This window comes from Cyprinodon tularosa, unplaced genomic scaffold (assembly GCF_016077235.1).
Source record: "Cyprinodon tularosa strain WSP-4 unplaced genomic scaffold, ASM1607723v1 ctg874, whole genome shotgun sequence".
Taxonomy (NCBI): domain Eukaryota; kingdom Metazoa; phylum Chordata; class Actinopteri; order Cyprinodontiformes; family Cyprinodontidae; genus Cyprinodon; species Cyprinodon tularosa.
Window position 1 is genome coordinate 372152 of NW_024039645.1, and position 12772 is coordinate 384923.

The 12772-nt window shown below is 41.5% G+C and overlaps 1 protein-coding gene across 1 annotated transcript in view; it reads right to left on the reverse strand.

Moving 5' to 3' along the window:
* LOC119775505 (myosin-9-like) overlaps positions 1–12772 on the reverse strand; it is a 53366-nt gene that overhangs the window by 22196 nt on the left and 18398 nt on the right. The window contains exons 14-22 of the mRNA XM_038273491.1: positions 12478–12672; positions 8718–8891; positions 8432–8605; positions 6058–6172; positions 4685–4869; positions 4464–4585; positions 2891–2960; positions 2650–2810; positions 1561–1669 (exon numbers count right to left, since the gene is read on the reverse strand). Coding sequence (XP_038129419.1) covers positions 1561–1669; positions 2650–2810; positions 2891–2960; positions 4464–4585; positions 4685–4869; positions 6058–6172; positions 8432–8605; positions 8718–8891; positions 12478–12672 — 1305 coding nt within the window. The remainder of the gene's footprint in view (positions 1–1560; positions 1670–2649; positions 2811–2890; positions 2961–4463; positions 4586–4684; positions 4870–6057; positions 6173–8431; positions 8606–8717; positions 8892–12477; positions 12673–12772) is intronic.

Consider the following 12772-nt stretch of genomic DNA (forward strand, 5'->3'; position numbering starts at 1 on the left):
GTTTTTTAAAGTGTTTAACAGAGACGTTAGCACCTCGACGTCGGAGTACACAGAGTGAAGCAGAAACACTTGGGCCTTGCGAAAAGACTACAACTAAGCGTAAACAGGCCCCATTTCCGTTTCCGGTGGCGGAGGGATATTGACTATTCCAACAGAACTCAATGGGATTTACAAAATGCTAAATAAAACAAGACAGGAACGTTTTTTCTTTACGAAACTTTTTTTGGAACGTCATTGAACAGCGCTGACGACCCGGTGAGTAGCATATTTAAAAAAAAATAACGTTTAAGGTTGTTTTAAGGACATTATCGGACATGCACTATGGAAGCCATTCTGAAGCAGCCAGGGGGGGATTCTGCATGAGCCAAATAGCAGAGACAGGACCAATTGTCAAAATTTTGGTGTCGATCATTCGATTTCATCCTGGACACTACAGAAAATGGGCTAAAAGTGTTAAAAACCGGAATTATCCTTTAATAGGTTTTTTTTCATTTTGCTCTAGTTTTAGGGGCTGGAATGTGACCACTTTGAAAAGAAAATAATTATTCCATCTTTAAACTAATAACCACACCTAACAGCTGACATGATAATCTCCTCCTTGTCTGCATGAACCATTTTCCCAGCATTTAGTTAACCCTTTAAAGCCTGATCCAAGAATAAAACAAAACAGAAAATTACTTTTTTTTTTGGTTTGAATTCCTTATTTGCTACGGAAGAGGATTAGGGCCACTGGAAGAAAAAAAATTAATAAATAAAAAAAAATAAAAAAGTAAACTGATTTTTAAATTTTATTTCAGTTTAATATTTTTTGACTTTTGAATTTTGACTTTTTTCCTCAGAATTTTGACTTTTTTTCTCAGAATCTTGACTTTTTTCCTCAGAATTCTGACTTTTTTCCTCAGAATTCTGACTTTTTTCCTCAGAATTCTGACTTTTTTCCTCAGAATTCTGACTTTTTTCCTCAGAATTCTGACTTTTTTCCTCAGAATTCTGACTTTTTTTCTCAGAATTCTGACTTTTTTTCCTCAGAATTCTGACTTTTTTTCTCAGAATTCTGACTTTGATAAAAAAAATCAGTTAACTTTTTTTTTTTTTTTTCCAGTGGCCCTAATCCTCTTCCGTAATTTGGCCTTTTAACAAAATATGTAAAAAGAAAAAACAGAAATACATTTTTGATATTAATAATTTATTACTGTGCGATACGTCAAGATTATTTTTTGTGTAGTCTTCTACCCTTCTGTTATCAGGTATATCTGATTGTGTACAATAGGATTTTGAGGAAAGTTTTTACCAATAAATTATGCAAAAGGTGTCAGACGCAAAACATTTCAGAAACCGTATGTATCAAAAATGATACATTTGGCATTAAAGGGTTAAAGTTGTGGTTATATTTATCCATAAACATGCCTTTTAAAATATATATGCTTTCTGAGAGAAAAAAAATATTTGAAATATTGGAGTAAATAAATGATCTAAAACCAGAAGATGGAAGCTACAGTCCAGGAGGACGTACCGGTGGAATGACATTGGACCACCTTGAACAGTTTCCACTGAGCTCACCTTGGTGAAAAGCCTCCACCACTGCCAGTTCCTGAGTTTGAGGTAAGCGGCACAGTTTCGCTGGATGACTCTCATGGCGGTCAGCTGCTGCTGTCTCTTAGCAAAGGCTCTGAATCGGAACAGAAACACGAACCGACCGATTAGCGTTACTTAAAAAGCAAACAAAACAAATTAAGTTTGCACAGTGCGGCTAATGTGTTAAAGGTGTAGTGGAGGATGTTCTTTTTCCGGGTGGATCATCAAAATAAGTGGTCGTCCTAATTGTCAATCATTCTGGCGGGATGTTTACGTATGGGCTCATGCACGCTCTAGCACGCGTTTAATAGACGTTCCCTCCTGGGAGTGGGTACAGGGTTGTGCATGTGCATTTTTTATTTTTTTTAAACTTTGCAAAAATCCTCCACTATACCTTTAAATGTATGGTGGAGGATTTTTGTGAATTTTAAAAAAGACCCGCCCTCTCCACTTTTCTCCACGTGCACGCTCTGTTTAAAAGCTGCTGTTCTAATAGTTCATACAAGCTTACTGTTTCTGAACGTCCACCTTAACCCCTAAATCCCTCAGTCACTATATAGAGCGGCGACTATATAGTTGAGTATATGAGTGAACTCAGTTAACTGACCATTCGGACACACGATCGCAACTTTTTGCTCCCCGTTGGTCATGTAACTCCGCCTCCCTGCGCAGTGCCTGCGCCATCTCTGTTATTAGTCGCTACTGTCGGGTAATGACAGCCTATGGCGACAGGGGGCCGCTGTGACGGCAAATCCCAAAATGCTTTGCGAAGAGAGTACTCTACGCAAAGCATTCTGGGATATATCTGCCTCTTTTGAGGCCTTTTTCTACTTCGTAGACACTCCTCTTCCGACCCTCTGCCAATTTTCAAAGAACCGCGGTGAGCTTCGATGATTGAACGTAGCGCACCACAGATACACGCCTGAAAGTGCGCATGCACGGAAAAATATAGCTAACGGGACGAGCACGAAGGACGGCCTTACGTAAACAGATCACCAGAATGATTGACACTTGGGAGGACCATTTATTAGGATGATCCATCCGAAAAATAAAAGATTTCCCCATCTTTCTTACTTCCGGGCTACATATCCTCTGCACCAGGCCTGGAAGCTCATGATAACGTCGGTGATCTTCATGTCCCTCTCCTCCTCCAGGTGGGCCAAGACTCCAGCTCGGAAGAACACTTTGCTCTGACCGACGCGGTACAGGTTGGGGTCCAGCTCTAAGGCTTTGATCTGTTAGAAACGGGACGTTCTGAGTGTGAGATGACGGGACATTTCTATAAACTGCTGATCCCTGAAACTAAATACATTACCATGAGCACACAGGCCTGCTTTCCATCCATGAAGCCCTTTGGAATAGCATTTGGAGTGAGAATTTCATATCTGAAACGCATAAAGGAACCAGAGTCACATTAAATGCATAGTGACAGTTTCAGGATTCGGGATTCTTCCTAAATGTCACAGACTTGGACTCTGTTTGGTTTTTAGCCTAATCCTGCACAACTAAACAGAACAATTATAAATTAGTTTATTTCTATAGCGCCAATTCACATCATGTCATCTCAGGTCACTTTCCAGTTCACCAGATCATCAGTCAGATTGATTCAAAGTTTTCTATCTAAGGAAAACCAGCTGATTGCATCGACTCATTGACTCTTCAGCAATCCCTCACACTAACCATGCTTGTAGCGACAGTGGAGAGGAAAAACTCCCTTTGAACAGGAAGAAACCTCCAGCAGAACCAGGCTCAGTGTGAGCGGCCATCTGCTGAGGCCCACTGGGGTTCAAGGAGACAGAAGCAGACATAGAAAAAGAAGCATAGATACAAAAGGCAGCTGTAAAAGGCGGCCCCGTCCAGGAAACACACAGCCAGGCAGACGAGCTCCGAGCCAGCTCCCATGTCAGAGGATGAAGAGAGCACATCCAGTTAGTCACAGTCAGAGAAACAGGACTACACTGGAAAACAGGCCAAGCTCCAACATCTAAAAACAAAGGTGTTGATGGCAGCAGCACAGCGGATATTTCTCTCCAGGATGGAGTCACAGCCAAACAGGAACAGACCAGATGAAGCTACTATGAGAAAAAGCAGTATTTCCACCCTAGGGCGCAAAACTCTTTGTATTATAGGGGAGCTACTGCACATGTAAAACTTTTAAGAAGAGTCAATGGGCAAAGGTAAAGGAAAATTTGATGACAGGAAATGCATTTGCTAACCACCTCCGGCCACAGCGCAGATATTTTGCGCGCAAGAGCCAGAGACAGAACAATAAACGTCCTTTTTCCAGGATCTGGTTTAACAGCAAGGCTTAGCTAACTGCATGCAGCTAGGCTAAGGCTTTATTCTTTCCCTGCCTCCTTTTTCAGTCGTCAGGATGTGAGTCAGCATGGATAAAGACAGCTAGGACTGATTTAAAGCACTTTTTAGAAAAGGCAAAGAAGAATTAACAATCTGGGATTCACATGGGAAATAATAGAATCTAGGCAACTTTTTCTAGACGCTGGTTCATTTGCATTGCTGCTCATAAACACATCAGAAAATTGTTTATATATAAAAAACAAAGCTGACCAATAGCTTCTCAATTATTAAACTGGTACATTAGTTTTTTTTTAGGTTTGTGACACAATATTGGAGCATGCAGAACACAGGTTTACCTTCACAAAGCCTCAGAAGCTTGTATACAAAAAGCAAACCTGTACATGAAATTATGTTTTTGTTTTTATAAAGCATTTTTCCAATGTTTTTTGTTGTTGGCATTCATATAAATATGCTAGTGTGATAACTTAGTATACGTCTGTTTTGAATTTATAGCCCCCCCCCAGAGAAAACTCCACCAGCCGCCACTGGTGACCAGTCCAAATATTCATCATGCATTTAGAAAGTGTCACCTCTGTCTAAACTCCTGGAAGACGATCCGGTTAGGGAAGCCCTGTCTGCAGATACGGATTCCCTCCAAGACTCCGTTACACCTCAGCTGGTCCAGAACGAGGTGAGACTCAAGCTTACCAGACTGAGGAGAAAAAAAAAAAAAGATTGGACATAGATCTGTGTTTTTCAAGTCATGTCATTTTAGCAAGACATCTGGTAAGTTCCTAAAACAGCGTCATACCTTCTTCTCGTGGTTGGGAATGATGCAGCGCACAAAGTTAGGGTTGGTGTTCCTCAGGGTGGTCATGAGGTTCCCCAGCTGCTCCTTGTACAGCTGTCCAACTGTGCGGAACATGCCTTTACGGGTCCTGAAGGGGCCAGAGTCTGACATTCCTGCCACCTTATCCAGGCCGACGATGTGGTTCACTGGGATCCACAAATAAAGAAAATTAACACTTTTAATTTCTGCTCTTTATAAAGGAACAAATACAGCAAACTGGTAAATAGATCAACTACTAAGGAAGGACGTATCTGCTTAACAGACATGTTGGTTATAAGATTAGATGGACTATAAACTAGACGTTAAATGTGTAAAACAAGTAAAAATAGATTTAAGGCGACCATTTCCTTCACTGTACACCAATAACTATGTAATAACATTGTTGGGTTCAAAGAAATGTGAGTTAATAGAGGACGAAAAGATCAGACACAGACAGGGATTTGCAACAACAGCCTCTGCAGGAGGGAGAAGAACTGCTAGCTCACAACCAGCACCTTTTCTCACTGCTCCCTTCCCAGTAGAGCCTTTATTAATAGATTATAACATAATAGGGTGGGTTTTAAAACAGAAGATCCTGTAAGGATTATCTGTTTTTAAGTCTGTAAAAAAGAAGTTTTTGAGGAAGAAGAAGAAGTAGTATTTATTTTTTATTTTTTTTAGACTTTAGAAACTCAGAAGCTGATCAAATATCGGGTGAAATATCGGTGGGGTGGCCGATGTCCGATATTCAGTTTTAAAGCCGATACCGATAGGGGGCCGATTATATCCTGCATCCCTACTAATTACTTTAAAATTATATACCTTAATTTTGTGGTAATTACCAAATAAAGTTTTTGTTGTTACCAAGTATAATATATTGTGACTGACTTGTCATGTTTTTACTTTGTTATTTGTGTACTGTAAAACAAGCGTTACTGAATAATAGTTTATATATGTTGCATATGAAGCTGTAAAGGGGAGTCTTTAGTAAAATTATTATAAAATTGAACTGAACAGTTGTAAAGCGGGGGGAATTAAGGACCTGCTCAGCTCTTCTACAGCAGCTGTTGCATTTAAAGTAATCAGTTACTCCTTCAGTTTAGACACAGAATTTTTTTTATTTTTTTTTAAAATAAGCCAACTGACTGGCAGTGTGCAGCAACAGGTGGTGGTGGTTCAGTACAGCATTACTCCGTATAACCAATCTAATTTATACCATTATAAACATGGAAGATCCTGGAGGTTTTCTGCTAACCGCTAATGCAGCCTCATCCTTGCGCTTTAACATTTTTCCCTTTAGTAGAGAGTCTTTAAAAGCAAACGGCTGATTCTGCACAGCGCTGATCACCGCTTACCGTCTCTCCACAGGTCGGCAATCAGCTTGTCGGTGGACTGGTTCAGCAGGGTGGCCACACACTCGTTCAGGGGGTCCATATTTTTCATCAGCCACTCATTTGCCTTGTAATCCACCTGAATCAGGGAGGAAATTTAGATTTAGAAGTGAAGAATGCTGCTGCTTCACTCTGAAATTACTGAGGTCCTCTTATCCTGCTAAGAATAAAAAGGTTACAGGCAGCTCTGACGGATAATTTAGCTTCATCAAACCATCAAATACATGTCAGACAGTTAGTGTTGCTCCCTTTGCTTTAGGGAGGCTCATTATGCAACAAACCTGTCTGAAGGAACCCATTTTTTATTTATCTAAACGATAAATATTCATCATTTGGGTCAATAGATTTAGTTTTTTTGTTTTTTGTAAGTAATATTTATTATATAGCACCTTTCACAGACATAAGGGCTGGTTATCCTCCTGCAGCGGAGTGCAGCAGTGAGCTCGTCGCAGATATTTTTGATTTATGCTCAATATTGAAGCGTGGTCTGCGCTGTGTTTATTCCACGCCACAACGCCAGAGGGACATTCAAAGACTATCTGTGGGTCTAGATACGGCCGAGGCGGTGAGGAAGTGGGGGCAGTTTGTTCGACAATGAAGGGACATGAGGGCGAAACAGACCGGATCCAGGTGGAAAAAGGGTCCAAGCATTATCGCGCACCTCACTCTTCTAGCTGGTCCATCTTCAGTCGTTTTCCAAAATGGCGGTCAGACAGACAAAACAAGCTGGTAAGGTACCAAACAGGAAATACACATAGTGTAACCAGGTAGTTTCCGACACACAAGCAGACTACCTGGTTCTAAGTATAAATCAGCCTATAGAGGTCACAAGGCGTTTCACAAAATTACAATACAAATAAAAATCATTTACAGTCACAAAAGACAGTCATAAAACCACCATTAATCTACTAGAATTAAAAAGCTTTCTTAAACAAATAGGTTTTCAGTTCACTCTTAAAAACATCAGAGTCAAGTAAGCGCAAGTAAAGTGGGAGGTCGTTCCAGAGCGTCGGCGCGACCGCCTTAAAGGAGCGATCTCCACTGCTCCTGTAACGAGTACGAGGGACCATGAGCAGCTTCTGGACCTGAGACCTCAGCCTCCCAGAGGGGCTATAAGGAAACAACAAGTCTCTTATGTAGGAGGGAGCCTAACCGTGAAAGTCTCTGAAGGTCAGCACTAGAGACTGACATTTTTCCGGGAGTAAAATAGAAAGGAAAAAAAATCCAGTACTGGCGCCGCCATTTTGTAGTTTTTTTCCTTGAAGCCTACACTATAATACGAGTCAAAAAAACTACACGACCCAAAAACCAACTGTGCTTCCGCTCTGAATTTTTTCACCCGCGTTTAAAAAGAACAAGAATGGGAGTGGAGCGGGAGACATTCTGAATGGGAGTAATTTCACCAGGAGTGGGACGGGACAGGATTTAGATTTCTACTCTGGCCCGGGATCGGGACGGGACACAATTTTTTTCTGTGGGAGTGGGACGGGACAGGAGTGAAAATCCACTCCCGTGTCAGTCTCTAGTCAGCACCAGGATTTTAAACTGGAACCGAAAAGAGACTGGGAGCCATTGAAGAGCTTTTGGGCATCTGGAGTTTTGGGTCACCCAGCTCTGGGGGGAGCGGGTCTTTGGCCCTTCACAACCACTATTGAGCATTTTTCCGTTGCATGCACAAGTGCACTCTCACAAACAACTACAGGTACTTAGAGGTTCACCTCCACACAAAAAGCCCATATTCTTATCTTCAGCTACCACAGTATACATGTCAGATTAAATAATACTCCTTCAGCGATAGTATCTAGGCGGTACTTTATTGTATCTCTTATACTATGTCCATTGCTTGTGCCGTTCTGTTTACATCTCTTTGCAGGTGATGAAGCAGACTAAACATATTTTATCATAATCTCCCTTTAATCTCCTCTTTCATCTTTTCTTTTTCCTGTTTAACTTACATTGCAGTGTCCATATAATCTCTAATCCTCACTGCATGAATTACAATACAGTTATTTATATGCCTAAATAAAGCGGAACATTAGGGCGATAGCCGTACTGCTCCACTTGTGAAAGCAAAATCTGTTTGGCTCTTTTTTGGCATCAAGACAATTATCCTTATTGCCACAACGCCAGACAGGACACTGTAAAAAAGAAAAAGAATCAGTGTAATATGAGCCCTTCTGTCTGTACGAGTCAGTAACATCGCCGCAGAGCTCAGAACCTGCTAATTTATAGATTTACCTCATCTAAAAAGGTTTTTAAAAAAAAACATTTATTCACTGGATAATTGTTATTCAGCTTCGGCCAAACATTTGATGAAAAAACACAAAGGTGATCTAACCTTTCCTGCGTAGTGAATAACGCAGAAGTCTGCATCATCCTTGAGTTTCTTAGGTTTAACGAACTTTGGATGAGTTCCCTGCTCTTGAGCCAGTTTCTCCACAAACGTCTTATCGGTGGCTTTAGGGAACCAGCACTCTTCGTCCAGCAGAGCCAGGATGCCTGGAGGACCAGCCTGGAACAAACCAAGAGAAGAGACACACCACTGCTATAACAGGAAACGGCCACATGGTGCGATTTATACTGCAACACATCAACTGCACTGTTGGTTTGACTGGGAATCATACAGGTTTCTCAATGAGGTCGATGCAGGGCTGCAGGTCCAAGCCGAAGTCGATGAAGCTCCACTCGATGCCCTCCCTCTGGTACTCCTCCTGCTCCAGGATGAACATGGTGTGGTTGAAGAGCTGCTGCAGCTTCTCGTTGGTGTAGTTGATGCAGAGCTGCTCAAAGGAGTTCAGCTGCAGGAGGTAAAGAGATCAAATCAAATTTAACGAGGATACGCTGAAACTTTACGATCCATGCTTCTGTGGAAAAGTTCAGACTCCCTTCCCGCCATATTTGTTACCCCCAACCCCTTTATAGGGGAACAGAAGACCTCGCCTATTCAGCCAGGCCAACAATTCCCTTTAATGACCCCCCTTTCAGAGACATAGACAGGTATGGGGCATTGCAGGCTAACAAAAGATGCCAAACGACCCCATTCCAAAGGGGGGGACCCGTTCATCCGTTTCTATTTGCATGTTTTCAAACAAAAACAAGGCTTTGTTGGTCCACTCTATAAAGCCTCGACTTTAACGCCATTTCTGACATTTTGAATCGGAAAAAAGCTTCCTGGATGGGAAGAGAAACGCCTTCAAACTTGGAAACAAAGTCCAGTGGATTGTTTAATTTTTATGGGAAAAAATAATAAGACTGTAGCTTTTATGTCACTAGAAAAGGTCCATGTCAATAGATTCAGATTACAGCGACTAAAGATGGCTGGATCGGGTTCCTGTTTTTAAATAAACTGCAGTCTGGTTTCTATGTAGACATTTCATCCTGCTGTAGAATAATTAGGATTCATCCTTAGAGCATTAAACAAATAGGCTTGGTTCAGGCCGTCAAAACAAGTCACACCCATGTTTGATCAGCGCCCAGTCAAAAGGATCCGAGGCTGCTGATGCTGCATGACCTTCATTATGTTTATCTCTGAGAATTCATTCACAAACTGAACCATACATTTTAAGCCACTCATCATTCCTAGTGAAATCTTGTATTCAATCAGGGGACATCATGTCTTCCACACATTTCCTTCTCACTTACATTCACCAATAATGTTCCAGTTATTCCAAAAAAGTTAAACAATCCACTGGACTTTGTTTCCAAGTTTGAAGACGTTTCTCTTCCCATCCAGGAAGATTTTCAATTCAAATGTCAAAATTATCGTTGAGTTTCAAGCTTTATATAGTAGCCAAAAAACTTGTTTTGGTTTAGAAAACATGCAGCCACAGACGAATGGCTCAAAACGGAAGAGCGTCCTACTCCGGAAAAGACACTGTCCATAAGGTGTAGATGTACCGCAAAGGACATTCTTTTGAGGACCAGAATGTTCACATTTTGGACAAAGACGACAGGGGGCTTGAGAGGGGCATGAAGGAAACCATATATCTTAAGAAAAACCAACCTTAAACAGAGGGGGGGTGGACTCAAGATTTCAGCTTTCAAAAACCTACAATGCAGCAATGGAGTGGATTCATTTTGGTATCATATCAACCTCCATCGCTATGCAGGGGACCAGAACACCTTGCCTGGTCAGCCAGACTAACAATTGCCCCCAACGACTCATTTCAGAGGCATAGACCAGTATCAGGTATTGCAGGCCAACAAAGACCTCAAGATCCTATTCTTAAGGGGCAGACCTGTTCTTCCGGTTAAATTTGCAGGTTTACTAAGCCAAAATAGGTTTTTGTGCTACTATATTAAAGCTTTGAACTCGAAAATCTTCCTGAATGGGAAGAGAAACGTCTTCAAACTTGGAAACAAAGTCCAGTGGATTGTTTAACTTTTTGGAATGATTATGACCCGGGTGACAGAATCCTCTCCAGCATGTAGGTGTTTTATTTAAGTCCAACATAACTAAAACCAGATTTAGAGTCAACCTGCTGGCTTTTGATAGACCAACTCCACATTTAAATAACCCTGAATGATTCATGCATCACCATCGTCATCATCATCCAGGACTACAGGATCCTTTGAAAAATTAATGGACAGAATCAGGTCTTTCTACAGGCGATTAGTAGATAAACGGAACAGACTTCAGGGATTGCTTAAAGCTACAGTGTGTAATTTTCAGCGACATCTAACGTCCAGACCGCAGCAACATGAACATCTCCCCCCCACCGCTTCTCCCCCCCAACAGTACGGCGAGCGTTACGGGACAAAATGTCTTCCACAACGTCTGCATCACCTACCTTCTCAAGTGATGAGGTTTGTTTACATAGATAATTTTACAGATAGTATTTAATTAGTCTGTGTAGGGTATAGATTTCATGTAGACTTAAGATAATAAATATACCTGTTATTTTTTCTACGTCGTTGTGACGTTTTGGTGAGCTGCTTTGCATGGTGATAAAAACAGACGAAGTAATTGTAGTCATTAGTTTAACAGCGAGATTGTGTTCGCTGGAAGAATATATATTCCCCGTTTACAGAGTCTAAGTCTTGTTTGTGGCACGGGGGTTACAAGGCGAGGAAGAGGGCAGAGGGCGAGGGCAGAGAGGGCGGGGTGGGCGTGCAGCTAGGGCCAGGCGAGGGAGAGGTGCCAGCGGGGTGACTAGAGCAGAGGAGGAAAGGCTTGAAGATCTCCAAAGGAGCCGGAGAGAAGTAACCGAGGTGTATATCCAGAAAATTATTTTACAGAAAATTACTGAATCATTACCTGTGAAATGTCAGGGACGTTGCTGAATAAATATACTGGAGTGTAACAGCATCATCACGCAGCATGTTATTGTAATGGGCGATCTCGCAATCGCTAGTTTGTTGGCTCTGCGCTGCCGTAGCGCAAAGATGTCTGCCTCCATGGCTGCGAGACCCGCTCCTATGTAATTATAAATAACGAATTCTAAGGCAACGCAAATATTAAGGTTAAGAGGCTGAGCTCGTAGATCATGATAAATAACATAGTTATGTATAATATATTACATTTCTGACCGTATATCCCTGTAATTATTACACACTGTAGCTTTAACATCTGTAGCGCATCTACAGTGTTTAGATTGTGTGAACTGATCATTTATAATGTATACATATAATCTAATGTGAGGCAACATTAGCTTTGAAGTTTTCTTATGCTTGATTTTTGGCTCATCTGACAAAGTTTGCCGTAACTTTTGCAACTAACGTAACTTTCACGAGTGCACCTGCATTGGAGTTTGCATTAAGACAGGGGTCTTCATCGTTTTCCAGGCCAAGGACCCCAAACTGATGGCGAGATGGAGCGGGGACCCCCTAATTACATATATTTTATGAAATTGTGTAATATCAAAGTGGTCCTATAGTCACTGTATTAAAGATGGAGTAATCCCTCCCTGGGATTATTAAAGTATTTCTGATTCTGATTCCTGGTTGATGGGACAGGTGTTGTGAATGAAACGGTGTCCAGCTTGAAAGAGCTCCTGTGTGTTGCTGAATGTGAGCATTGATGACTGAAAGACATCTTCTGCTTTCATTTATCTGTTTACTACAGTCTGTTGGATTCATGTTAATGTGGATTTAAAGACATTTCAATTAGTGGAAAAAATTGCAGGAGGGAATATAAAAAAAAAAAAAAGACTAATCCACCAAAAGTTTCGTGACCCCATGCAGTACCTCTGTGGACCCCCTAGGGGTCGCGGACCCCCTGTTGAAGACCTCTGCATTAAGAGATAAATGTATGTGTAAATGAGGTTTTACATTTTAAATGCGCTCACTAAAAGGTTGCATAACCTGCTTTTTTTAAATGGAATTGCAGACAAATTTTTGTTGCATAAACAAAATTGTGTTTTAATTTAACTTTTAGGAGGTTACCTCAAAGATCTCAAATCCAGCAATATCCAGGATTCCTATGAAGGACGCTCCCTGCCTCTTGGTTTTGTCCAGAGCCTTGTTGATCCTCATCACCAGCCAGCGGAACATCCTCTCATACGAAGCTTTGGCCAGAGCCTCAACGGCAAACTCTGCCTGCTCCTGGGTCTGGGCCTTCTGAACGTAGTCCCTACCGACCTGAGAGAGAAAACGCCAGCATTACACTACGTCGCTGTGAGGAACCCGAACGATTCGATCATCTTCAAGTATTTTTGACAATAATGTGGAAGCATGTTTT